Source organism: Diceros bicornis, chromosome 17, assembly GCF_020826845.1.
Source record: "Diceros bicornis minor isolate mBicDic1 chromosome 17, mDicBic1.mat.cur, whole genome shotgun sequence".
In the NCBI taxonomy this organism is placed as follows: domain Eukaryota; kingdom Metazoa; phylum Chordata; class Mammalia; order Perissodactyla; family Rhinocerotidae; genus Diceros; species Diceros bicornis.
The window spans coordinates 55,869,059-55,896,936 of NC_080756.1; the positions used below are offsets into that span (position 1 = coordinate 55,869,059).

The following is a 27,878-nucleotide window of genomic DNA, read 5'->3' on the forward strand; positions in this document are numbered from 1 at the left end:
GTTCACATCCAATAGCATCCGATCCTAAGTCCTGACTTCACTGTACTTGTGGTGTCTGGTCGCGACCCCCAGGCCACAGTCGCTCTTCTGCCTATTTACTAACCACTCTTTGACTCTTGGGTTTTAGGAGCACTCCCGGCCTGAGTATGAAGCCAAAGTTCGAGAGAAAATGCTAAAGGACAGTGACAAGTCGGTTGTCCAAAAATTGGGAATGAAGATGACTGAGAATGAGGATGAGGTAAGATGCTGGTGCTTGTCGCTCACCGTCCTCTTTATTTCATAAGATCCTGTTGTCATTTCATTTGAAATGCCTTCGTGGGCAGAGACCAGGTTGTGAGAAGCGGTTGACAGGAGTGGGTCAGGATGGAATGAGAGCATGACATCTCTCACTGTCCTGCAGTCAGAGCTCACGGGTAGCAGGCTTTTGCCGTGGCTTGATTTGTGTCTCTTTCCTGGGTAGTAGGGTCTGGACAAAATGGGAGAGCAGATTGGAGAAGAAAGAAACAGTTTCAGGCCTGGTTCCTCTGGATTCCATTACCTAAATATCTAATAATAATAACCACCACCCGCAGTGGTGTGGTGTGATGTGCCACACCTGCAAAATGACAACTAACCCTTATGGAATGCTTGCTCTGGGCGAGGCACTGTTCTAAATGCATTATATTATTTTATTCTCACAACAAATATATGAGGCTGGCACTATTGTTATATAAGTGACAACTAATGAAAAAATTTATGTCCACAGATTAAGTCATTTGTCAGAGGTCACCCAGCCAATAAATGGTGGGTAGGTCTGGGATTCTAACCCAGATCCATCTCTGACAGTCTGTGCACCTAACATCTATGCGATACTGCCCTTCAAGAGCAATGGGGAAGTCACCCAAAGGATAAAGCGAGAAATGGTTCTTAGGGCTGGCAGAGACAAATCCATGCCTGCATTTGCTTGAGATCCCCATACAATGTCCCTTACGTTTCACCTTATCTGGGTGGGCCTCTAAAAGTAGGAACGTGATGGTGAACATGTCTTCTGAGTCGTATTTCTGAGTTTTATGGTGACATTCAGACATTGAAATAGAGCTTCAGAATCTGTGCTGTGATCTGTAAATCCTCAGTGTGTGTGAGTGGGGGTACGTGGTGGGCTTCTCTTTGGCAGTGCCTGTCTCCTCTGAGTGCCACCCTTCTTTGAAACCAAGAGAGTGTATGTGTGTGTTTGTGTTTGTGTCTTTCCTAATCTGGTTCCTGAAAAAAAATCAACAGGATTGAAAATCTGTTGTTTTTACATGTGTCTTTTCTCCATCTTGGATTTGAATTCAAATTTCATTTAATTTTACATTCTTTAAGTTGGAACCATTCATGTTAACATGTAAATTTATTCAAGCACCAAAACAGAAGAATGTGGTGTTTTTGAGCCCAGAACACTGGCTCATTTTTTTTAAGAAAACAGAACTTAGAAGAGAAAGAGCGTGGCCCTCTGAGTTATTTTTTTCCTAGATGAAAATTCAAATCCAAGACCACAAATTATTCAGGGAAATAATGCATTCATTCTTAGGAAAGACTAATCATCACCACCACCCTCATCAGAGAGCAAGCATTCTGTGTTCCGTCAGCTTCGGCAACTCCATGCAACCTTCTTTCTCCACCCCAGGGCAATATACAACGGATGATTTTATGGAAATCACATGTAACTTTTATTGACCACTGACTCATTTAATTTTAATTCCTTAGACGGGAATGCCAAGGAGCTGGAATTGCATATATTGAGGCTGTGGTTCTAATATAAACATTGCTTGCATATATATGCATGATAGGTCAGATAACTTTCAGGAACCATGAATAATTGAAAAACATCTGAATGCATTATGAATGATACATATGTTTATGTTTTAACATTCAACATCTATTTCATTACACTGTTGAGAATGCAAAGCTCAAAACATCTAATGCCTTATGGGCAATTGGGGAAAAATGACCTTCCCAAATGAGCAGTGCAAGATAAAAATGGCCCGAAATTTGATTGTCAGCATCCTTCTTGTGTTCACTTGGTTGTTAATATTGTGGATGCTTCTGTTCTTCTGTAAATGTCGCCAAAGGTGGGAGATGAAAGGAGGAGCACATGTTGCTCTCTGATGGGAGGGATGCCACGCTTGCCTGCAGGAGGAGTTGAGGTCAATACCCACTGCATGACGTGGCTTTGGGGGCACCATCATGTGTGGCGTATTTAGGAGAGGCACTTTCTTTTGAGGAATAGACAGGGAATAAGAATCTAAGTCTAGCTGAGGGTCTTGGATATGCTTCTTTCCTCCCACAGGATCACCTTGGCTCTGCCATCATTGTAACCCTGAGGCTGCATATCCCCATCTCTCCTTACTTTCTTTCCTTTTGAGGGAAAAAAGTTACCATTTATTGAGGCCCAGAGTGGTATAGGAACTTGCTAAAGACCTCATAGCTAGTTGTAGGGAGCTGGTAATCAAACTCAGCTCTGCCTGATCCCCAAGGCCCACTAATTTTTTCTTTTTTAATTTAAAAGATATCATGTCCATTTTTTAACATCTTTATTGAGATTTAATTCTCATACCACAAAATTCAAGTATACAATTCAGTGAATTTTAATATATTCACGGATTTGTGAAACCTTCCTCACAATCTAAGTTTAAAATATTTTTTTTCACTCCCCCAAAAAACTCTATACCCAATAGTTACCAAGCTCTGGGAAGCAACTAATTTGCTTTCTGTCTCTATAGATTTGCCTATTCTAGACTTTCATGTAAATGAGTCATGTAAAATGTGGCCTTTAGCTTTCTTCACTTAGCAAAATGTTTTATGATTCATCCATGTCGTAGCTATATCAGTACTTCATTCTTTTTTATTGCCAAATAATGTCCCATTTTTGGGATATACCTTATTTTATTTATCCATTCATCAGTTGATGGACATTTGAATGGCTTGCACTTTTTGACTATTATGAATAATGCTGCTCTGAACATTTGTGTACAAGTTTTTGTGTGGAAGTATGTTTTCATTTCTCTTGGATATATACCTAAGAGTGGAATTATTGGGTCATATGATAACTGTATGTTTAACATTTTGAAGAACTGCTATACTATTTTCCAAAGTGACTGCACCATTTTACATTCCAACCAGCAATGTATGAGAACTCCAATTTTTCCACATCCTCACCAACACTGGTTATTATCTATCTTTCTTATTTTATCCATCCTAGTTGTATGAAGTGGTATTTAATTGGGATTTTAATTAGAATTGCCTTAATGACTAATGATGTTCAACATATTTTCATGTGCTTATTGGCCATTTGTATGTCTTCTTTGGAAAAATGTCTGTTCAAATCCTTTGCCCATTTTTAAGATCGGGTTAATGGTCTTTTTATTATTGTGTTGTAAGATTTATTTACATAATCTGGACACCAATCCCTTATTAGATAAAATGATTTGCAAATATTTTCTTCTATCCTGTGGATTGTCTTTTCATTTAATTGATGGTACAATTTGAAGCACGAAAGTTTTTGGTGTAGTTCAATTTATCTGTTTTTTGTTTTGTTACTTGTGCTTTTGTATCATATCTAAGAAACCATTGCCTAACCCAGTGTGATAGAGATATACTCATAGGTTTCCTTCTAAGAATTTTATAGCGTTAGTTCTCACATTTAGGTCTATTAGTTAATTTTTGTGTATGATGTAAATAAAAGTCAAATTCATTTTTTTGCATGAGCATATTCAGTTGTGCTGGCACCATTTGTTGAAAAGACTATTTTTCCCATTGAATTATCTTGAGACCGTTATGAAAATCAATTTACCATAAATGTAAGAGTTTGTTTCTAGACACTCAATTCTATTCCATTAATTTATATCTCTATCTTCATGCCAATACCACGTTGTCTTGATTACCGCACCCACCTGTGTAGTAAGTTTTGAAATTGGGAATGTGAAATTGGGAATGTGCTTCTTTTTCAAAATTGTTTTGACAGTTCTTGGTGTCTTGCATTTCTGTATAAATTTCCTGATCCGCTTGTCAATTTCTGTAAAAAAAGCAAGCTGGGATTTTGATAGGGATTGAGTTCAATTTGTAGATTGATTCAGAAAGTATTGGGCCGGCCTCGTGGCTTAGCGGTTAAGTGCGTGCGCTCCACTACTGGCGGCCTGGGTTCGGATCCGGGCACGCACCGACCCACCGCTTCTCCGGCCATGCTGAGGCTGCGTCCCACATACAGCAACTAGAAAGATGTGCAGCTATGACGTACAACTATCTACTGGGGCTTTGGGGAAAAAAAGGAGGAGGATTGGCAATAGATGTTAGCTCAGAGCTGGTCTTCCTCAGCAAAAAGAGGAGGATTAGCATGGATGTTAGCTCAAGGCTGATCTTCCTCACACACACACACAAAAAAGTATTGCCATCTTAACAATATTAAATCTTCTGATCTGTGAACATAATATATCTTTCTATTTATTTAGATCTTCTTTAATTTCTTTCAACAATGTTTTATATTTTTAGTGTGCAGGTCTTGAACATCTTTTGTTAAATTTGTTTATAATTATTTTATTCTTTTTGACACTATTGCAAGTGTAATTCTTTTCTTAATTTCAATTTTGGATTGTTCATTGCTAGTAGATAGACATACAATTGATTTTTGTATATTGATTTTGTATCCCACAACTTTGCTGAACTAATTTATTAATTCTAATAGTTTTTAGTGGATTCCTTAAGATTTTCTATTTACAAGATCATGTCATTTGTGACTAGAGATAGCTTTACTTCTTCCTTTCCTGATCTGGATGCATTTTATTTCTCTCTCTCTTTTTTTTTTGTCTAATTGCTCTGACTAGAGTCTCTTGTACAATATTGAATAGAAGTGATGAGAACAGACTTCCTTGTATCGTTCTTTATCTTAGGAGAAAAAAATTAGCCTTACACCATTAAGCATGTTGCCAACTGTGGCCCATTGCTTTTTAACTCTGTCTTTAAAGCTTCCTGGAGAACAATTCACCACATCAACATGATGCTGATCTGAAATGAAATGTTCTCTACTGTAATGAGGTGATAACTACATGTGCACATTGGGGAGGGGCAATGGCCCCAAAGTTTGGCAGGTTCCTGGTGCTTTCATCAGGTAGCTGAGCCCTTCTCTGGATCTCTTCTGCTTCAGCTGTCAATGGGAAGATTGGATTACAGCCTCTGCGGTTCTGAGAGTCTGTGATTTTCTTTGCCGATGTGAGAGATGATGTTGGTCATTAGCCCACAACTTTGGGGGGCAGATGGTGGTAATTTGGCTATTCTTATATCTACTCTTATGATCTTCAAGGACGTGGGCTTCTTGAGGATGGTAATAACGATAAAATTATAGGAAGTATTTATGGAGAGCTCACTATATTCAAGGCTTTATTTCATTTAAGTCTCGAGACCATTATTACCTCCAATTCATAGATGGGAAAACTGAGGCTTAGAGAAATGAGTAACTTGCTCAATGCTAATATGTGGCAGAGCTGGAGTATGAGCCAGGTGGTCTAACTTGAGAGCAACGCTCTTGACCACTATGTTCCTCTTTCTCTCAAACGCTTTCCCCCAACAGATCCTCCAATACTCCTAAAAAGTCACGCTGGGTTCTCTTTCCTATACTAAAGGCAGGAAGGACTGTGGTATTCATTGGAAAGATGGGTATGAGACAAATTTGCTACCCGACATTTTCTTTGGTGGTTTTGTGTAAATTGTGGTAGCGTGATGCTCTATGTCCACTGAGGACAACAGTGAGTAGAATTAGCTCAGTTTGTAGCAAGAGGTTCAACAGACAGTAGGGAGAATTCAGGAATATAAGCACAAATATATATTGTGTTTCCAATGAAGAATATAGAGTCTGGAACTTTTAATAAAAGAATAGGCTCATTTTTTTTGTCCCTAAATCAGTTTGAATCTTTTCTGGAATAGTCTGTCCTGGACAGATTTGGAGGTCTTCTCAAATTTCCCTCCAGGGCAGGACTTTTCTTTGTTTGTACAGGATGATAAAGCTCTAAGTTGAGTACAGATGGCAAGGTGCTTGTCAATGGCAGGGTTGGGGAGCAGTCCTGATCTCTGCCTCTCATCCCTCTGTCCTTTCACTCCGCCTTTCCTAATTCCAACCCATGCCTCCCTTTCTTTCAATAAACTTTGTATTATTCAGGGTATAGTCAGAAAATAAAGCTCACGTAGTTCGATAAAGGAAAAATAATACGAGGAAGTAGTTATAAAGGTGTTAGAACTGGGGAAATTGAGGCACATGGGATGATCAGCAACAGCAGGGAGTTGCTACCACTCTTAGGACTGGAAGGACAGGGAGGGAGGTGGTGTTACCAGAACCCAGGGGGAAGTGGGACCACCAGTGGGTGCTGGAACCCTGCAGGAGGTGCAGCCATTTCTGGAGATGCCATTGGAGGAGAAATACCCTGAATTTCCCCCTCCTGCCCTACAGTCGAATATCTGTGCCCCCATTGGCCAAATCTAACCAAAGTGCTGTTGATAAGTTTTTCTGGGAAATATTGTTTCCAGGGGTTAGTATCCTTCAACACCAGATAGAGAAACGGAATGGCAGAGAGTAGATCTGAGAGCAAGTGGCAAAGGACTGGCACAAAAGTCCCGTCAATAAGTCAGCATAACTTCAGGACCTACAAGGCACAGATCACTTAAGCCAGGTCCTTGCTTTGGGGAGTTGAGAGGCTATTGGAGAATAGAAATAAAAATTTGGCGAAAAGCACAAGAATGCTGACCAGTGACTTAATGAATGGATATGTGAACGATCAGTTGTTCAGACCATTCCTGAGCTATTGAGAATGTTTCTGTGAGTGAAGGGGTGTGGGCTAATGGTGTGAGCACACGTGAAAGTGCAGGTTAGTGTGTGTGTGATGGTGTCATTGCAGTGACACAGGTGAGATCAGATAACTGAAGGCCTCAAAGAGGAGGGAAAAACATTCTTTTGCATCGAGGAACAAAGAGCGTGTAGCAAGCTGGAGAAATGGCATGAGTGAGTCTAAAAAGAATCTTCTTCTATAAAACATATCACTAAAAGGACTTGAATACAAAATCCTATTTAACTAGTCCCAGGAGTTTACCTCATGGGACTTGTCACCCAGATGTTTATCCAGCGTGGGTGCAGGCACCTGGCCTCCCATCACGGCCTGGCGCTGCCTGCGGTGCCACATTTAATGAATGTTTTATGTGGACCATTGAAGCTAGAACATGTGCCAAGAGGAGGCCTGTGATAGATGGGTGTTAATTTACTGTTCAGCGCACCACCCTGGGGACAATTATTTTAAAAGAATACTCATCTAAAGTTAAAGTATTGAAACATTTACGACAGATGCCTCTGGCAAGCGCAACAAACAGACATAAATTATGCATAATTGTAGGGCCTTTGACAAGGAGGAGGCTGGGACACCAGCAACAGGAAGCTCAGAACTGTCAGAGTGCGGGGGAGAAGGGAGGCCTGGAGCAGGGGTGGATGGGTTCTGTCTGGCTCTCGCTCTAGACCAGGGGGATATGGCCCAGGCTTTCCACAGAGGCCCTCGGTGGTTTATCAGAATGTTCTGTGGAACAGAGTAAAGTGCCCTCAGCCCCTCTTTTGAAGTCAGTAAATGACTTAATGACCATTTGAGAGTCAAAAAAAAAATAATAATGCTTCTAAGTAATTCTCTTGGACTCTTCTTAGGGATTACGAGGTTTCCTCATTGGCAAAGGGAAACACAGAGAACAGAAAGGACTTAATTTGCCGAATATTCCTGCAGTGAAGAGCTCAGGTGAGGCTTGAACCTGGGTCCACACCTCTGTCAGCAACACATGCAGTGCCACCTCAGCAGTGTCAATGTGAGATGGCTTGATACCCCTTTCAGCGTCATCGTGTCTCAGTGAAGCTGGGTTTCCCGTGGTTGTGGTACAGGTTCTGCACAAGCTCTGACTGTGGAGCAGGCGGGGAGAGTGCACGTGTCCAACCTGATTCTGAGGTTGGAGAAGTTGGAGAGTGTCCAACAGATGAGCACGTCTTTTAATAAGAAATTAGGGTTGAGAATGAAATAAAATACTATTTTTTCTTTCGATTTATATGTATGTTTTTCCCAAATGGCCATTCAGTTGTTAGGACATAAATACTTATTAAGTTATTTAGACTTAACTAGCCAACAAATGGACCTATTAAGTATTTCTTTTAGTCTAGGGGAATTATGTGGACATTACTGAGACATTAAGGGTACGGTGGACAGAGAAAGTTTGGGAACTGCTGCATAAAAACCTTCGTAAGTTCTCCAGAGATGTGAGAGTAAAGCAGATAGCCAAGAGCAGAAAAGTTTCAAAGATAGATAGTGGGTTTCAAAGTTGCGGGAGTTTATTTGGAGATGGCAAAGTGTGTGCCAGGAAAGTGCCATGTGGGCTGGCTTCTTCTACATTTGCTCTTGTGCCTCCCACTGACTCGTTTCTTGGGCTGTCAAGTAGATCTGCCCCAGGATATTCTCTCTCTGTCTTTGACTATTTCTCTCTCTCTCTTTCTATCTCTCTGTCTCTGTTTCTCTATCTCTCTGCATGTGTGTATATATACATATGTGTGTATATGTATGTGTGTTAGGAGGGGACTGAGGGTTTCTGATTATGGACATCCTTTTAAATCCTTAGTATTTAAAAAATAGACTTGATAACTTATTCTCTAGAAGGTTTGCTTTACTTACAGTCTCCAGGGTGGCTTGGACTTCCTAGAGAAGGATACTAGAGAAGCATAGAATGTGTCCATAAACATCTCCCTTTGTGGAGCATGTGATTTATTCATCCCAAGGAGAGCCTCCTCAGGTGGCTCAGGCCATCAGATGGGGGGCTCTGGCCCTCTTCAACTGACAGCCTATTCTCAGCATCAGAAGTTCTGGCTAAAATAAGACCTTCTCCTCTGCTCATTGTATACATTTCCACTGGCCTGGGTCTAAATTAAGAAGTTACAAATAAGGAGAGCCCTGAGGCCTGGGTTATGGAGGAAAAGATAGGAGAGATGGGCAGCCCGTGAAATGAGAGCGCAGTGGGGGAGGAGAAGCAGTGGATCTAGCCTCAGAGCTAAGGCTGGGCAAATTCAGGATGGTATTTCAGACCAGTCCCTCATGGAAAACACAAGGCCCAAATATGTGCAATGACTGGGAATGTTGGAACAGCAGAGTTGTTAATAGGGGCCAGCACATACCACTGGGATGTGTGATTGCCACTATTGACTTGCAGTTTGAACTAGTCTTTTTTTGGTCTAAATGATTTTTCCATATATGGCCTGAAGCACGTAAATTAAATTTGTCTTTTGCTGTCTGGGCCAACGTCATTATTTCACTTCCATAGAATTCACTGGAAGCACACACAAGCCCTTCAAGTTCCTTTGCTCTCTTTCCCTTCATGTGCCAGAAAATCAAAAGTGTTGGTTTAAAAAATTCCTCCAGGGTCAAAAGGTGTTCTGGCTCCCCGTGATTCTTTTGACATGATGGTCAAAAGGAGCTTTCGAGAAAAACTGGTGGGATTGCTCTTTCATGGACCGAGGAAACAGAGGCCTCAAGTCTATGCCCTTCTAACAATCATTACCCAAGCTGGAGGAGGTTGCAGGAACCTCCCTCTCCATCCACTCCCACAGCCTGCTCGGCTACGCTCCAGCTGGTGAGCAGGGGCTTCTCACCCAGAGCATCTGCAGCCCCACCATGGAGTGGACCCTGTGTTCTCCCCGGACATTACTTTCTTAACTTTCACAAAGAATAAAGAACTAGGAGGAAAAGAAAAAAGGGTTCTTTCTCATTTAGCTTCCCCCAGATGCAGACCTGGAGCCAATTATTCAAGTGCAGAATTTACTTGGGAGGTGGAAACCCCAGCAGTGGAGTGGGAAAGTGAGATGGAGAAGGGAAGGCAGCCAATAAAGGGCGCGTTGTCAGTCGCATTAGCACTGTGGGCTACTGGAACTTCATTCCACGGAGCAATCCTGGAGCTGGTCTGGAACAAGCATTTTACAGCTTTACTGCCTGAGGGGTGAGAGAACTGGGTATACACTAGCTCCCATCAGTCACCTTGAGAGAGGCTCCAAGAGTATGCGTGTGTGTGTGTGTGTGTGTGTGTGTGTGTGTGTGTGTTAATTCTCCTGCACTTCTGGCCTGCCTTAAACATGCATGCGCAGAGAAGAAGGCTCAGTCCACCGGAAAAAAAAAGTCTTCAGGCAGAGGTAGAGATGCTGGCAATTGGAAGTTAGACTTCTATACTATATGGTAAGTCCCATGGAAATTTAGGGTAGACACCAATAGTATTGGGGTCCTAAGTCTTCAAGTGTGTCAGTCAAGATCCAGTCAGAAAATCAGAAGCCCAGGAGTTCAGTAGGTGGAATCCATAGAAGGAAAGTTAATTAGAAAGGTGTCAGAAGAGCTGACAAGCTAAACATGGGTGGTGAAACAGCCCAGAGATAAGCAGCAGCAGGAGGCTGGGGAACAAAGATACGAGATGGTGTTACCAGAGCCCAGGGCCATCTGGTGGGAACTGGAACAATGGTGGACACTCCATGGTAGGAGATGGGGCTACTAAGGGAAGGGCAGGCCAGCAGGTGCTGGAAATATGGAGGAGTTGCAGTCACTGCATGAAGCAGCTAGAAAGAGGGGAGAAATACCCTGGATTCTCCTTTCCACCCACCTGCCAATCTTCCACCAGTCCCTCCCATTGGCTGAATCTAAGAAACCAGTGGCAAGGAAGTATGGGAAATGTGTCTTCAAGGATCACTTTCCCTACATTACATATTAGTGCAAAGAAAAGGCAGATCTGAGAGGAAACAGGAAAAGGACTGGCACTAGTCGTAACCCTTCACCTGACGTAATCACGTCTTCTGCTTCTGATTTCACAGCTCTTTCTACTACATGACTGTGTTGGGTTTGTCATTCCCCAAAGCAGACTCTGGGAATTTCTAAGGAATTTGGGTAGACTCAATTTGGGGAAAGGATAGGTGATAGGAGGGAGAACATGCTCTGCACCCTTGTCCACCCCTGTTCTGAAGTCTCTTGTGCAGTTCCTGTGCATTTTGTTCTTCTGTTATTCAGTGGTAGGAGGACCTTAGATCTCCTGCCTTGATCACTGGGGTCATTGAGGAAACCCCACATCTTAAATATACCCTTTTGTCTGTGCCTCCGTTCTTTAGTCTTGCCAAGGTTTGGTTTTTGCTCTGTTTCAGTGAGATAGGTTTCCTTACGGTTTGAAGAATAAGTTTCAGAATCTGGAGCATGCTGTGTTCTTTCTCTCTCTCAAGTTATTGCCATTTAGACACGTTGGCTTTTATCTGTTCAGTGAAAGCAAATGTCAGCATTCTATTTGCTGGAAATAGCAATCTGAATCCATGCTAACCTTGCCCCCCATCCCCCAGGACTCCCCATGCTTTTAGTGGTTGTGCCATTTATTCTCCCAACCTTCCTGGAAAGACTTATGTCCATGCAGTCCCCTGTTCTTTCAGATGGGGCAGACCAAGTGAGATTTTCATGGCTAATTGTGTACAAAGTCTAGAGTAAAACTCATGCCAGTCGCCATGTCCCTTGGTTGCCACTTTTGAGTTGGGGTCTTTTAATAGCCAACTTAATCCATAATATGTCCAAGAACACGGTGATCCATATTTGTTTTTTTTGAACATCTAAGATCAGATCAATAGGTGTATTTAATGTTCATAGGCTATGAGAATGATGTCCTGCTATCCCAAGCAGGCAAGATCTGAAGTTCAAGGTGAAATATACACTGAAATGGAATCGGTGGAGGTGCCAACCCCAAGGCAAAAGGAAGTGGTCCTTTCATGGGAGAGGTGAGCAGAGGATGTTAATTTACTTAAGTGTCTTACACCGCCTTCACTTTTAGGGGACTGGCGCAGAGTGATGCAGGGAGGAAGGCAATCCATGATTTAATTAGCCTTCTATACCTGTAATCTCTGTAAATCAAACTTCTTTGAAAGAAGATGTCCAAAACCAACTCCCTTTGGGTCTTTCTTATTTCTGTTATCTCAGCTTTCAGCTGAAATTCCTGAGGTATGGTTAGAAGAGAACTTCTGAAATGCAATTCCGTATCTTCTGCACTAACTTGGACGTTCCATTTTTTCTGACAAATGAGCACTGGCTTGTCTTCCAACTAATGGGAGATGGAGAAGGAAAAACAGCGTCCCAAGCCTTGAGGAGTGCCTGAGGGCTCTGCGCAGTTCCCACATATTCCTCATGTTGGTGCTTCCCGCTGTCAGAAGCTGGCTGCAGCACAGCCTGCATTAAGTGCTGGCCTTTGCAAACGGGCAGCTCATTGCACGAGTTGTTCTTCATCTCCAGATTGTCCAAAGTCAATTCCTTATCTGGGGAGCTGCTGCTGTGCTTTTCTTCAAAAATACTGAAGCTTGCCCAACATTCTGATACCACATCCATGCTTTTCTGCACCATGATTTTCTTTATGCCTCATCTAGGCCCGGGGGGCCTGTGCTGATTTCCGTGGAAACGTTGGATTGTTTACATCACTGTGGTGGGAGATACACATAACCTTGGAAGGGTTAATGCCCCCCCAGGGCCAAGCTGTCCTGCTCGTTAATGGCTTGAAGTGTGCCCACCTCTGGGCTTGTTGGACCCAGCCTCATGATTCCCAGGAAGGCCAGATGTGGTGGTGTTCAGTTGGCTGTAGACATTTGACATCCAATTCATTTTTATTATAATGGTGCACAGTCTACCAGCCAACTTACATAAATTGTATTCTGAATTTGGGCATCTGCATTGAGTTTAGAGAATTTGCAGCAGGAAGTTTGCCCTGGAAATGTACTTAGCTGAATATTCGCACTACTAAACATGGAGCGACTCCCTTCTAAGAATCTCAGGGAGCTTGTCTATAAACATCAATGAATTAATCCTCCCAGCACCACTGTGAGCTCTTTGCCAGCTGGATTATTTTAAGGGAAGTGACCAGCCCAGGGGCATATAGTGAGTCATAACAGAGCTTGCTCACAACCAGAGAGTTTGGACCACAGGGCCCTGGGTGGAGCTGGGGCCACTCTGGACCCTTCCACCTCCAGTGCTTGGAGTATCAGGATGGGGGTCAGCAATTATCACAATAACTCTGGGGATGCCTGGCCACCTTCCAGCTCAGCACATCCTCCTTCAGTGTCTTCATCACCAGCCCCCTAAAACCATGGCTGAGTCAAATTAGCTAACTTTATTTTTTTGCTATATAAAAGTAATACATGCTAAATGTACAAAATCCAAAAAGGGAAGTAAAGTATAAAGAAGAAAAACAACTCATCCATTATTTTATCTTCCAGAAAAACTGTTGTAAACAGCTTTTTAATGTATATTGTCACATAGCTGAAAAAAATCATACTATATATTTAATTTTGTATCGTGATTTTTTTAGTCTTAGAGTGTAAGAAGTTCCCAATCTTATAAAATTTCATTTGTGAGCATCATTTCTATAATTGCATAATATTTCATCATATGGACATATGATGGTTTTCTTAGCCCTTACCCTGTAGTTAACATATGGTGAACACACTGTATTTACAATTTTTTTCCCTGAATTTTGGATTATTTGGATTAATACATAATATGAATGTATGACAGTTTTCTTAGTCCTTACCCTGTGGTTGAACATATGATGAACATACTTGTCCTTCTTATTTCAGTAGGAGGAGGGTTTGGGTAATTTCAGGAGGGTTATATTTGTAGGAGAGATTACTGGAAGCTCTTTATTCAGTTACCGGGTTCCTAATTGCATATGCTTTTGTGCTTGGTAAAGGAACTACATAGATACAGCCTTTGACACGTGACTAGTGTGTAGAGGCAGCATTATTGCCTCTCTTGCTGCTGCTCAGTCATTCACCGTGAGTGAGGCTGGGTCAGGTCACTTAATTCATGTCCTACAACTTTCCCATTGACTTGGGTGCCGCTTCTGGGTGAGCAGGAGGCCTTTGTTCTTCTTGTGTGTGTGATGGGAAGTGCAGATGTTCTGGAGCACAGGTGGGTCATTATCTTGAACTCTGGGGTCCAGTTCTGGCCAGGGAGCCATATATCACATCCTGGGAATGGATGGGTTACTTGTATCAAATCCTGGAATTGTCCCCATCTTTCAACGCCATTACTAATGTGGAAAAATGATTCTGGGGCAATGGATGGATCATGAGTGCTTCTCCAATGAAGATATTTCATCAGTCGAACTAAGGCCAGGTTTTGGCAGGGGAATCAGTGGGACAAATCTTGAGCTAAGGTTTTAGCTCCAAGAGGAAATGTGCTGATTGGTGAATGATCAACCGAAAAAGTATGAAACTTCCTTTGATAACTTAAACTTCTGGAAACAATTTAGAGGGCAAGTAGGGTCACTCTGACATCCAAGAAAGGGAAAGGTTTTCTTGTTGTTGAGATGCTGATTTTTTTTTCAGCTTTACGGCATGTACACGCAAACAGTGTTGACCTATGGAAAACATTATTAATCTACAGAAGAGCACTTGATAAATACTTTAATATGATCTTCTTTACTTTAGTACATTTTTCATTTGACTGTGAACTTTCCATCGATAGTCACTTTATCTCCGTGTAGTACCAAGGGTGTGTCTTCACACCCTTTTGATGAATCATGAAAATGCAGTATTAGCCCCCAAACTGATCTATTGGGGCTCTCTGAATTTGGAATTCATTTTGTGCTGTTCTCTACCTTTATTTTTCCAATCATATATAAATTAGGATAGTGGCTTCTAGCTAGTTCATGCTGTGATTCTACACTGGGCACCTTTGAAATTCTAAAAAAGTAAATTCTTAATCAGAGTTAAAATCAGTAGACCTCATTCGAAAGAAAAAATAAGAGGAAGGAGAAGGAGAAGAGTAAACGGAAAGAAGAGGAAGAGGAGGAGCAGAAGGAAGGACAATGGCTGCTACTGCTCAGGGATAACAGTGAGCACCGTATTACAACCCCATTCTCCATGTTTTTAGCCTTTGTCCCATAAATGGACTGTTTGGGGCTATTTCTAGCTCTCTGGAGGCCCAGGCAGGAAACAAAGCTGACAATAACACCCAGCTTGTCAGGCCTGGTGGTTGGCTGATGTTTCTTGGGCGTGGTGTACCACCTGCCATGGCCTCAGACCCAGCTGGAGGTCTCAGAGCCAGCCTGCCTGCTTTCTCTGTCCTTCTTTAATCCACATTTGGATGGCAGAAAGTGGAGTGAGTCCTTATCTGAAGTTCCTCCTCGACCTTCCTTTGGACTCAGTGACTTGGACACATAAGCAGAGATTGGGGACTAGTGTGAATTTGGCTAAAATGATTCTGTGTCCTTTGAGCCTTTGCCAAACAGAGGTCATTCTAGAGTGGTCTGATAGAGTGGCAGATAATCCACATGTGGGAAAGTGAAAAGAATGGGCCAGAACTTTGGCAGGCCTAAGAGAAGCAGGTAGGTTACTCAAAGTCAGCAGGCTCTGGGCCAGATCCTGATATTGGATCTTGTTTCTTCCGCCTTTAGCATCTCTCCTTCTGTCTCCTTTCTCTGGGAGAAGCAGGGAGCTGGCAGTCAGAAGGATGGCCTGAGGTGCGTCCCCAAGAAAATGAGATTAGTGTCTCTGGGCCAGCTGAGCCCTGGGAGGAAGTGTAGAACTGGGAATGCCCTGTTCCCCCAGGCTTTTTAAGCCTGTATTGTGGATGGTAGATGGTGGAAGAAGGATTCAGTTTGAGTTTTCCTTGTTTTGGATCCAGCAGAGGAGTTTGGCAACTTGAAGTCTGGAAGGTAGCTGGCTACCAGTGTGAGTCACGCCATGGGGGACTTGGTAATAACAGTTCTATAAACAAGCCAGGAGTTCCCAATTCCTCAGAGCCCCCCAGGTGTCATCTTCCATCTTCCTTCCAGGAAGCTCCACAAACCTTCCCTCTTTGCACTGACTCCTCCTGGCTATTTAATTCATGTGTTGTCACAATGCTGGTTATAATGTTGGTACACAGGGTCAAGGGATTTAGTGTTCCACTTCACTACCTGCCAAGGTTTCCCCAAATGGGAACCATGACTTGACCATCTGCTTTGTGGAAGGAAATGTTTAAAGAACTTGGAGACACAGAGAGACCTTAAAACACGAATGTTTATCTAATATCTATATCCTTGGGTTAAAAAAAAAAGTAAAAAAGCAAAACAAGAATAAATGCATGTGTTTTATTCTTGTTAAATGACACCAATTTTGAAAGACTCTGTTGTCTAACTAGAAACTTTGGAGCCATCCTCAATTGCTCCCTTCTCCTCACCCTCCACATCTAAAGAACCCCATGTCTACAGGGTCTACCTGCTCAATGTCTCCTGGATTTACCCCTTCCTCTACATCTCCTGAGTTTGGGCCCTCATCACATCTTGCCCAGACTACTTCAGTGACCCCCTACCTGGTCTCCCACCCCTTGCCAGGCCCCCTTCCAGCTGTGTTGGAAGGATCCATCCAGAATGCAAATCTGATTATGACACTCTCTTGCTTAAAATCCTCTAATGCTTTCCAGAGTGTTTGGGATTATATTCAAGCTTCTTGGCTTTACCCACAAGGCCCTACATGACCCACCTCTCCAACTTCACCTCCCACTCTCCCCCATGAACCCTCTCTGCCAAACGTTTCCAAACTGCTGGCAGTTCTCTGAGTACATCTTGCTGAATCATGCCCCAGTGGCTTTGTACATGCAAGTCTCTTTGCTGGGAATATGCTTTCCCCCTTTTTATTCAGGGCACTCCTTCTTGTCCTAGAAAACCTAGGGCTAATATCATCTCTACTGGGAAGCCATCTATCACTCTCCAGGCTGACTTAGCTGTTGGCCCTTGTATTTATATCCTAGGGCTATTGTAATAAATAACCACAAACTGGGTGGCATAAAACAACAGAAATTTATCTTCTCATGGTTCTGGAGGCCAGAAATCGAAAATGAAGGTTTCAGCAGGGTGAGAGCCTTCATACTCCCTCTGAAGGCTCTAAGGGAGAATCCTTCTTGCCTCTTCCAGCTTCTGGTGGTTCCAGGCATTCCCTGCTTGTAGCAGCATCACTCCAGTCTCTGCCTCTGTCTTCACGTGACTTCCTCTCCCATGTCTGTGTCTTCCCCTCTCCAGTCTCTAATAAGGACCCTGGTCATTGGATTTAGAACTCTGCACTAAATCCAGGATGATCTCATCTTGAGACCTTTAACTTATTTATATCTGCAAAGACCTTTTTCCAAATAAAGTCACATTCACAGGTTCCAGGGATTAAGATTTGGACATATCATTTTGGAATCCACAATTCAACCCACTATAGCACCCTGTATATTGCTTTTAGGAGGGAGTTTTCCTTAGATGTTTTTAAACATTAATTGATATTCCTCTCTCTCTCTCAAGATGAAATCTCCTTGAGGGCAGGTCTCTGACCTTGTATCTTTTGCTTCTAGAACAGGGTCTGGCTGCCCCTCAGCATGACATTTTCATTAAATTTAAGAATTAACTATCTATGGGCTATTAGTAGGACCTTATCTTTAGTTTGGGCCAACATAGGCATGCTTGGAGGCAGGAACTTGGACAACATCACCTCTGAAAAGCCTATCTAGCTCAAGGAACCTGTTTCTGCAGTTTTGCTTGGGTCAGAAGTACATTTTTAGGCTAACTGATTTCAAGGAATATTCAAAAGAAGGCCTGGGAATATTACAGATCATAGAGAAGAGCCCAAACTAGTTTGTCTACATTCTAATGTACATGGTCTAGTGTGTGGTCATTACATGCACGTTTTTTCCAAGCTATCAAATGGCTAAACAGGAGCAGTTTCACATTTTTGAGCATGTTCAGACCTTGCCCGGATTCCCCGTATTTCAAATGAGGAACTGGCTTTCAAGGGAGGAGCAGGTGTTGAGGAATTGGTCAGTAAATTGAAGTGTGCTACATTTATGAGACCTGCAACTTTTATTCTCTGGGCCTCAGTTGATTTTTTTCTTCAAACAGAATTATTAAGAACATAACTTCTGGCTTCCTAAATTTCTCTGTCTGCTTGTGATTAGAATTTACCCTAGGAATCCAAAATCCCATCTACCCATCAGTCTACAAATAATTAACGTGGCCCTACTATGTGCCATACACTTATCCACAGGCCCGGATAAGTAAAGCCATCATATGAATATCTCATAGTTCTTTGGAAACATGATGCTTACATCATCCAGAGGCTTTTCATCTTTGGTTACAGAAGGTGCATGTGAAGAGAATTTGGCAAGAGACTTCTAGCTCCTGTTTAACCATTGCCTTCTCTCTTTGAGGCCTCACATCCAAACCCACATTAACAAGACTGTTTATGTGAAAAGAACCTATAAAAGCAAGCTGTTCTTTTGGAAAATGGAGGATGCAAGTAATTATTAATGCTGGGTAAACTATTTACAAAAGGCTTAAGTGTTCTCAATCATCTCTGTGCTATGTCACTGACAGAGAAGAGTCCTGAGTGCCAGGTGTCTTTCTCTCTGCAGAGCTGACTACACCATTAGTATCTCTGAGGAGTTCGTGCAGCAGGCACGACCTGCCCTCCCTCTCCATGGCAATCAGCTCCTAGCAATTGGCCCTCATTCTGGAATCAAAGCCTCTATAGTCTTGGGCTTTCATGCAGGTCTTCCCATCTTCAGAGAAAACTTGTAATCACGCTAATCTCTCTTTCAACTTCTTGCTGCTTCTTAACGCCTTTCTCTGTTTACTGCCTTGCTATCAGCCTCTTGGCCGTTATTTCTCCTCCACTACTGAATCCTCAACCCCAGCTACCCTACTCAGCTCACTGGGTGTAACAGATGTTTAAGGCCCTGCCCTCTGGCTCCCTTCTTACTCTCGTTTTCTAATTTTTCCAATTCCCACCACTGTCTCAGACCCCTGAACGCTCATCTACCCCCACCCCTTTTCTTCTGCAGGTTCATCCGTGGCTCATATGCTCTGGCCCAAGATGCCTTCTGTCCTTACAGAACAGTTGGGTTGGAGCGAGAGTTCTGTCTACCAGCCGAAGGCATTGGAGCAGCACCCCTAGTTGTCTATTGAGGTTTGGGCACCCCCGTAATTCCTCACAGTCAGATCACACTGATCTGCCACTTCCTAACTGGGTCACCTTGGAAAGGCATTTGACTTCTCTGAAAGACTGCTTGATACCCATCCTATCTAACTCACAGGGTAGTGTGACTATAAAGAACAAACAAGGCATAGATCTAAACGAACTTGTAAAGCTGTGCAAATTTAAACAGCCATGTTGTTAAATAAAGTTCAAGATCTAGAGTGGGGAAGTCATTTTCCCAAGGTTGCCTGGCTGGTAAGTGCAGGAGTTGGGAGGAGAACCCTGGTCTTCCACTTCAGTGAGATGAGTGAGCACTGCTGTGGTTACTAGCGCTGTGTCCTTGGGTAGGTTATTTAACCTCCCTGACTCTCATTTTCCTCACATATAGGTTAGGAGGTGACACCATTAACTCCAATATAAACTATTTCTTGAATGTTTACTATATGCTGTGCACTGTTCTAGACTATGGGATTACAGGAAAGTCAAGTGCCTATTCTCAAGGAGCTTCCATTCTGGTGGTAAGAGGACAGACAATGACAGAGATATATCAGAGGGTGATGAGTGTCATAAAGAAGAATGTAGCAGAGTAGGGGGACAGAGAGAAATGGAACAGGGGTTGGAGGGAAAGGTACTATTTCTTAGTAGGGTGGCCACAGAAGATCGCTCTGGTAACGTTTGAGCAGACATCATCATGAAGTAAGAAAGCAAACAGTATGGATATCTGGGGAAAGAGCATACAGGCAGAGAAAACAGTAAGTGCAAAGGCCCTGGGCAGGAACCTTCTTGAGGTGTTTGAGGAAGTCAGGAGGCTAGTGTGACAGGATTAGAAAGGGAAAGAGGGAGAGTGGGAGGAGATGAGGTCTGAGGGGTGGCCAGAGACAGGGTCACATAGAACCTTGTCAGCTACAGCAAGAACTTTGGATTTTGTTCTGAGTGGGATGAGCAGCCACTGCAGGGTTTTAAACAGGGACATAAATGATAATCTTTGTCCTATTGGTAGAGCTTTTGTGAGAAGCAAATGAGATAATGCGTATGAAATTGCTTTATGAACTGGGAAGTTAAGTTCAAGAATATTTTCAGTGTCCTATAACTGGCCAGGCAGCTGCAGAGCCAGAATAGAACACAGTGTCCCCAGGCCATCCCTCTTTCCATGGCATCCTGACTCTCCCTCGGAAAGCATGGCATGTAATGTCAATCTAGGACCAGGCTGAACCCTTGAACAAGGTCAAAGACACTCTCTCCTTCCCAAGCCAAAGGGCTTGTGAACCTCACTGACCTGGCAGCAGCTGGCTTTCAGAAGGAAGTACGGGGGCTTGTGATCTTAAATGGGTAGAAAGAAGGGTGCTGGAATCGTCCAAGGCAGTTTGAGCCTGGGCAGTAGAGACTGTCTTAAATTAAACACAGATCTCTGCTCGGGGCTGGACTAGAGAAGCTAAAACATCAGGGCTTAAGAGGAAAAATCAACAGTTATGGTAGGTTTTGGAGAATTTCTTTAATATCTATTTAGGAAACCTCAGAGTGGCCAAAAACAATAGAGTCAGAATTTGTAAGAACTCATAGTTGTTTACATAGTATTAGGCATGGATTAAGCAGACGTACTAGTGCGTGAATGGGGTACCCAGAGGTGACCTTGTATTACACACCCCTCCGGAGAACCAGCTGCTATGGATGATTACGCCTGGCCCAGGGCTCTGCCTGGCTCTCCCTTCATGTGGACAGACTCTTGTGATCCTGGAGGGTGAGGAGGGGAAGCACACTATCATTCTTGGCTGCAGAGCCAGGGTTGGAGGTCTGGCATCCTTGTATCTTCACTGTTTGTTTAAGATGGGTTGAGTTTCCTCTTTTCCTCTCTTTTCTCTCTGCCCTCTTCTTTTCTTCTTTCTCTTTTCTTTTTTTTCCTCCCTTCTTCTCTCTTGCCATAAGCATAGGACATTAACCAATGTTTGATTTTTTTTTATTAAAAAATTATAATTGGGGCAAGCCCAGTGGTGTAGCGGTTAAGTGCGTGTGCTCCACTTCAGTGGCCCGGGCTTCGTGAGTTCGGATCCCGGGTGCGCACCGATGCACGGCTTGTCACGCCATGCTGTGGCAGCGTCCCATATAAAGTAGGAGGATGGGCATGGATATTAGCCCAGGGCCAATCTTCCTCAGCAAAAAAGAGGAAGATTGGCATCGGATGTTAGCTCAGGGCTAGTCTTCCTCAAAAAAAAAAAAAATATATATATATAATTGTTCATGAGATAACTACCTACATATCACATACCCAGAGTCTATGCCCAAAAGAAAATATCATCAGAAAATCTCCATTCCCAATAAAATATACCCTATATGCCTACTAAGTGGTCCTCATAAATCAGCAGCTCTTAAGAAAATAAAATGTCATAATTTTTTTCAATGAAACTTTGTTGGATTCCAACTGTATAAATGCCATCATGACATACAATCTGTTAGTGAAATTATGTCTTAACCAAAGGTATGATTTTCTCAGAAGTGACAGGCAATTGATATTCCAATTTCAATTACTTTAAGTAGGTAAGTTGTAAAAACATAACCACCTTAAGGGCTATGTATTTTTCAAATAATTCTTGTTATAATCTAAGGTTTCTTTGCCATCAGTTCTCTCATATCTGAATCTTGGCAGACTCAGAAATGGAAAGATTTCCTCTAAAACCGTAGAAAACAAGGGGTACAATTGAAAATATGTATAGGGAATATGTTTAGGATGTATATATAAAACACACACACACACACACACTTATTCTTGCTAGAGAAGCTCACTCACTCTGGGGATTTCCAAGGGCAGAAGCAGGTCCAAGTGGTGGAAGTTTCAGGGAAGACAGATTTCAGATTCCTTAGGGAAGAACTTTTTTAAGAGTCAAATCTGTCCGCCAACAGAATTGGCTGCATCACAAAGTTCAGTAAAAGGCTGTTTTTTTAAGGACTTTGTAAATACCAGAAGCTTCCAATGACAGGATTGTTATAAAAAGAGCATTATTTCATGCCTGCCCATTTAAAAACCATGCTTTTGTAAAAAGGAAAGAAGGAGCTGCTGTCATGGCACATGGTGAGTGTGACCTGCTGAGCTGGGAGTGACTGGTTGGTGATGTCGCAGAAGCCACACGGACGGGGTGGATACAGTTTGTGATGGATGATGATGGCAATCTTGATAAGGCAAGGGTCAAAAGGGGTTTCAGACATCTATGTATTCTGGCAAGTAGCTAAAGCTTTGAAATATATAATTGCAATTCTGCAAATGTGTTGTATTCATTGAGCCCCTCTTTTTTTCCCCCAACATTTTTGCTCTTTTAGTTCTAAGACTGAAAAATTCTAAAAACAACACTCATCCTTGTCAGGTCAGACCCTGGGCATTCTGAATAGGTAATCTTCTATTGCAGTGAGCCCCCCACTTCTGGAAGTGATCAAATAGAAGGTAAATAGATGTTGCCAGAAACATTAAATGAGGAATTTCTGCTTTGAGTGGTTAGAGGAAACTGATAAAATGCTTTTAAAGTTGTGAAATATTTTGAGCACACAGAAAAGTCTAAAGAATAAGCTAATGAATATACATGTAACTATGACACAGTTTGGTCGTAAAGAACGTTTTGTCATATTTGCTTCAGATCTTTTTTTGAAAATGTCATTACAAATATAATCGAAGCATATGTGTACCCTTCCTTTCACACCCCTGCACCTTCCCTTCCTAGAGGTTCCCAATATTCTGAACTTTGTGTTTACCACTTCCATGGATATTTTGGTGCTTTTACTGAACATACAGGCACACAAATACTATATGATATTTTTGTATGTTTGTGAACTTTATCTAAATGGTGTCATAATATACATATAATTTTGTTGCTCGCTTTTTTGCTCAGCATTGTTTTTTGGATAGATTCATTTTGAGATATGTAGCTCTAGTGCATTTGTTTAAATGGAATTACCATATTCCTTAGGTTAGTATGCTATTATTTGTGTGTCCATTGTCCTGCTTAAGGGCACTGAGATTGGCTTGTTTTCTACCACCAGTGATGCAGTTAGGAATCCTCTTACATGTGTGTTTGGGAGCGTTTACGTAAAAATTTCTCTAGGAATGGAATTGCTTACTCTTAGAGGATACATCTCTTTACAGGATATAGTCAAATTGTTCTCTAAAATGACTGAACTAATTTATACTTCCACTAATTTTTATATCCCTACCAGCTCTTGCTGATAGCAGATTTTAATTTTTGTCAATTGACGATTATGAAATGGTGTTTCATCATAGTTTTAAATTTAAATTTAGTCAAGTGTATTTTTTTAGATTTTGTGCCCCTTTGTGTTTTGTTTAAGAAATCCTTCTCTATCCCACGAGATCATAAAAATAGTCCATTTTATTCCTAAAATTTTTAAAAGATTGCTTTTCTACGTGAATCTTAAAACTACTTGGAATTTATTTTTGTGTCTAGAGTGTAGTAGGGACCAATTTTCATGGTTTTCTATATGATGGTTTTATTTTACATTTTCTGGGTTACTGGTAAGAATGAGCATCTTTTCTTATGTTTATTGGCCATGTGAATTGTTTGTTTTTTAAGTTTCCTCATTTTTTTGTTGAACTGTTTGTCTGTTTATTTATAGGGATCTTTATGTATTATGGATACTATTCTTGTTAGCCATATGCATTACAAATATCTTTTCCCAGTCTGTGGCTTGTTTTTACTAAGATTATGGTATCCTATGGTGAATGTTGGCATTGTTTTGATTGTTCTATAGATTTTACTTGTAAAACATGGATCTGGTATGTGTTCTGTAGCAGTTGTGCAGTGTTCTTTATTGATTTATTAGATCAAGTTTGCTAATTGTGGTTTTCAAATTTTCTGTAACTGGCTGAATTTTTGTCTGCTTGCATTATGAATTACTGAATGTGTTACGTTGAAATCTCCTGTATGGTGGAACATTTATGAAAATTGACCATATACCAATAAGGAAGCATATCTGAACATGTTTTACAGAATTTGTATTATAAAAATCACGTTCTCTGACCACAATGCAGTTAATTTAGAAATATGTTTTTAAAGATTACCAAAATTAGCCCCCTATGTTTGACTAAAAAGATTTCTTCCAAAAAACTCATGGGTGAAAAAAGAAGTGAGAAAGTAATTGGAATTTAATGGTGATATACAACTACTGAATTTGTCAATTTCTCATTTAGTTCTACCAATTTTTGATTGTTATTAGTTGCCTAGTCATTTAGAACTGGTAGACTGGCACATTCGTTTAGAGTTGGTTCTTTCCTAACTGTACCACCAGTTCAGGTGTGCTTAAAGAAAATGCTATTTAATATATTCTAACAAGCATTGGTACGTTTTCTGTACTTGGAAGGGTCTTCTTCCCATCGAGTTTGCTATACTGCCAGAAATGGAAGTGCCTCTCACATTTTCTATGTAGACAATCACATTTTCTGCAAATAATGACAATTTTTTTTTTTTTTGGCTGAGGAAGACTGGCCCTGAGCTAACATCTGTTGCCAATCCTCCTTTTTTTGTTGCTCAAGGAAGATTAGCCCTGAGTTAACATCTGGGCCAATCTTCCTCTATGTTGTATGTGGGTCACTGCCACAGCATGGCTGACAAGCGATGTAGGTCTGCACCTGGGGTCTGAACCTGCAAACCTGGGCTGCCGAAGTGGAGTGCACGGAACTTTAACCAGTATGCCACAGGGCCGGCTCTGACAATTCTGTTTTTTTCCTTTCCAATTCCTTCATATTATTTCTGTTTTCTTGTCCTACTGTATGGCCAGTGTCTTTAGCACAGTGTTGAATAAAAATGTGGGTTTTTGTTTTATTATTTTGTTGCTTATTTTAAATGGAATGTTTTTAATATTTTACCCATAAACAGGATATTTGCTATGGTTTTTGTTGATACCATTTATTAGATTAAAAGACGTTTCCTTCTGTTCCTATTTTGCTAGGATAATTTAAATTATCAAATGTGTTTTCTACATCATTTCAAATAATCATATGGCTTTTCTCCCCTAACCTTTGAATGTACTGAACTTCATTAATAGAGCTCTTAAGTTAAACTATACATGTATTCCCAATAAAAACTAACTTGGTCATTATTTGGTACTGATTTTAGTTTGTTGCTGTAGTTGGTTTGCTTGTATTTTATTTAGGATTTTTGCATCTCTGTTTGTTAGTGAGGTCAGGTTAGAGTTTTCCTTTCTTGTACTGTGTTTCTGGCTTTGATGCCAAGACTGTAAAAGCTGCATGTCATGGGTATAGACTGTTCCTTCTTTTTATTCTCTGCAATACATTTTAAAAAGGCAGGATTATTTGTTTCTCCAAAGTCCGAGAAAACTCATTTTAAAAATATCTGGGCCACTTGCTGTGTTTTTATGGGTAGATTTTTAATTTCAGACTTTTTTTTACTAGTTTTGTTCTATGCAGGTTTTTATTTTCTTCTTGATTCCATGTTGTTAAATTATATTTTCCTAGGAAATTGTCCATTTTGTATGTATTTTCAAATTTATTGGTATGAAATTCTTTATGGACTTCTGCAAGTTACTTATCTCTGTTACATCTGCCATTGCATTGCCTATGTAATTCCAAATATGGTTTGTGTCATCTTTCTTTTTTAAAATCTGATCAGTATGTGAGATGTTTATCTATTTCATTAGTCTTTAAAAAAAAAACAGACTTTGGTTTAATTTATCCTTTCTATTGTTTGTCTTCTATTTCATTTATTCCTGCTCTTCTATTATTTATTACTTCCTTCCCCCTTTCTTTGGGCTTACTCTGTTGTTCTTTATTGATAAATGCTTAACTCACTAATTTCCAGTCTTATTTTTTTTCTAATAAAAGCATATAAATTTCTTATCATTTAACTTGTTCATTTATTCATTCATTCCTTAATTCAACAAATATTTATGTGCCAGGCACTGTTCCAGGTTCTATGGATTCATCAGTGGACAATACAACCAAAAAGTGCTACCCTCATATTTTTAAAATTCTATTTGAATCCTTTATTCCATGAGTTTTGTAGAAGTATGTTTTACATTTCCCTTGATGTAAGGGTGTGGAGGTTGGTATCTTGGCTATTTCTAATTTACTTGCCTTTTGTTTAGAAAATGTGGCATGTATGATATTGATTTTTTGGGTACTTTTGAGATTGCTTTGTGACCTGGATTCTGTTTTTAATTTTTTTTGTAAAAGTTCCATGTGTGCTTGAAAAGAATGCTGACCAATCACCTTAGGATCCTTTTCAGCTTGGCGATTCAATGGTTCCGTGTCAATGTCAGTAACCCTGAGTGATCTGAAATGTTGCTCGAAGTCGTAGTTAAAAGGGCCTAATTCACGTTGAGGCTAATTCAATAGTGAGTCAGGCATGGTGCTTGGGTGCTCTCCACTGTAAGACAAGAGTTTAATGAGGACAAGTCCCCTTTTTCTTCTAAGGAGTAGTGGGGCAGAGAATTATGGAATATCAAAAACAGAAAAATCCGTTAGGGGCTGTCCACAGCCGGCAGCAACCTAGCTGCTTAAGTAATTATTCAACAGACCCTTATGTAGCTCTTAAGTATGTACCAGGCACTGTTCTGAGTGCCTTACAGGTACCAATGCACTTAATCTTCACGCCAGGCCTTGACAGAGTTTGTATCATTGTCCCCATTTCTCTGGTGAGGAAACTGGGCCACAGAGAGGTTAAATCCTAAGGTCTCACAAACAGTGGCAGAGTCACGATTGATGTTAGGCAACCTCTGACCCCAGGGACTGTGCTCTCAGTGGTTCCATGATGCTGCCTCCCACACAGATCTGATATTAAACTCTTGCTAAAAATAATTATTCCTTTGCCACCTACAGACTTCCAGTATCAAAATCCCTCCAGGGATAAAGTGTTGAAAGCCATATTCGTCATGTCACCAGGTTGATTCTGCTGTATAGCCAGGTTTCGGAACCAATGTCAGGCCATTCCCTTCATTTTACCAATGGGGAAACTGAGCCTAGAAGGGAGAAGGGATTTGTTCACTAGTTAATGGCGTATAAAGAAAAAATGTGATTCCCTGAGACTTGCCCTGCTGTCAGCTCTGTGTGATGATGCTGTGGAGTTCAGCAATCGTAGCATTGCCGTAGGAAGCCTGGCCCACTCCTCTGTCTGTGGATCTGAACAGCTCATCCTTTCCCAAAGAGAATCCGTGGAGGCTGCCTCTATCTGACTTTCTATCCTTCTGTCCCTGTCTCTCTGTCCCTCTCTGTTTGTCTGGCTGTCTCTCTGCCTCTTGAGTGAAGTCTTCCATTAAGGAATTGAAGCAGAGATCCTGGAAACTTTGGGGGTTGGTGTGGGCTATGGGGCATGTTCTTTTGTAGTGGAGAGAGTTTTAGAATTAAATGGGGCTGGTTCAAGTCCCAGACCTGCCACATTCTGGCTTTGTCATATTGGACTGTGTGACTTATTATCTTCTTATTTTTCTCATCTATAACGAAGGGCATAATCATGCCGACTTTGTATTAGCTTGTGAGGAATAAATGAAAGCACACTTGTAAAGTGCCTGGTTCATGGTAACAACAAAGACATGACCTATGTTGATGGAGGCCCTACTCTATGCCTGGCACAGATCTAGGGTCTGGGGATGCAGCAGTGACCAAAAAAAAAAGACAAAATCCCTGCCTTCGAGGGGTTTGCAGTCTAATAGTGAGAGACAGACAATAAATGAGTAAGCAAACGAACATACCATGTGTTCAGTAGAAAGAGGTACTATGAAGAAAGTCAAAGCAGAGTAAGCAGGTAGACAGTGAAGAGGCAGACAGAGTGGTCAGGACTGGCCTCTCTGGCACAGTGACAGTTGTGTAGAAACAGTGCAAGTCGAGGAACAAGCCAGGCGGCAGTGAGGGGAAAGGTTCCAG

At 41.5% G+C, this 27,878-nt stretch overlaps 1 protein-coding gene across 1 annotated transcript in view; it reads left to right on the top strand.

Moving 5' to 3' along the window:
• The window catches only part of ANO2 (anoctamin 2), a 323,597-nt gene that overhangs the window by 162,553 nt on the left and 133,166 nt on the right, over positions 1-27,878 (top strand). The window contains exon 14 of the mRNA XM_058559006.1: positions 128-238. Coding sequence (XP_058414989.1) covers positions 128-238 — 111 coding nt within the window. The remainder of the gene's footprint in view (positions 1-127; positions 239-27,878) is intronic.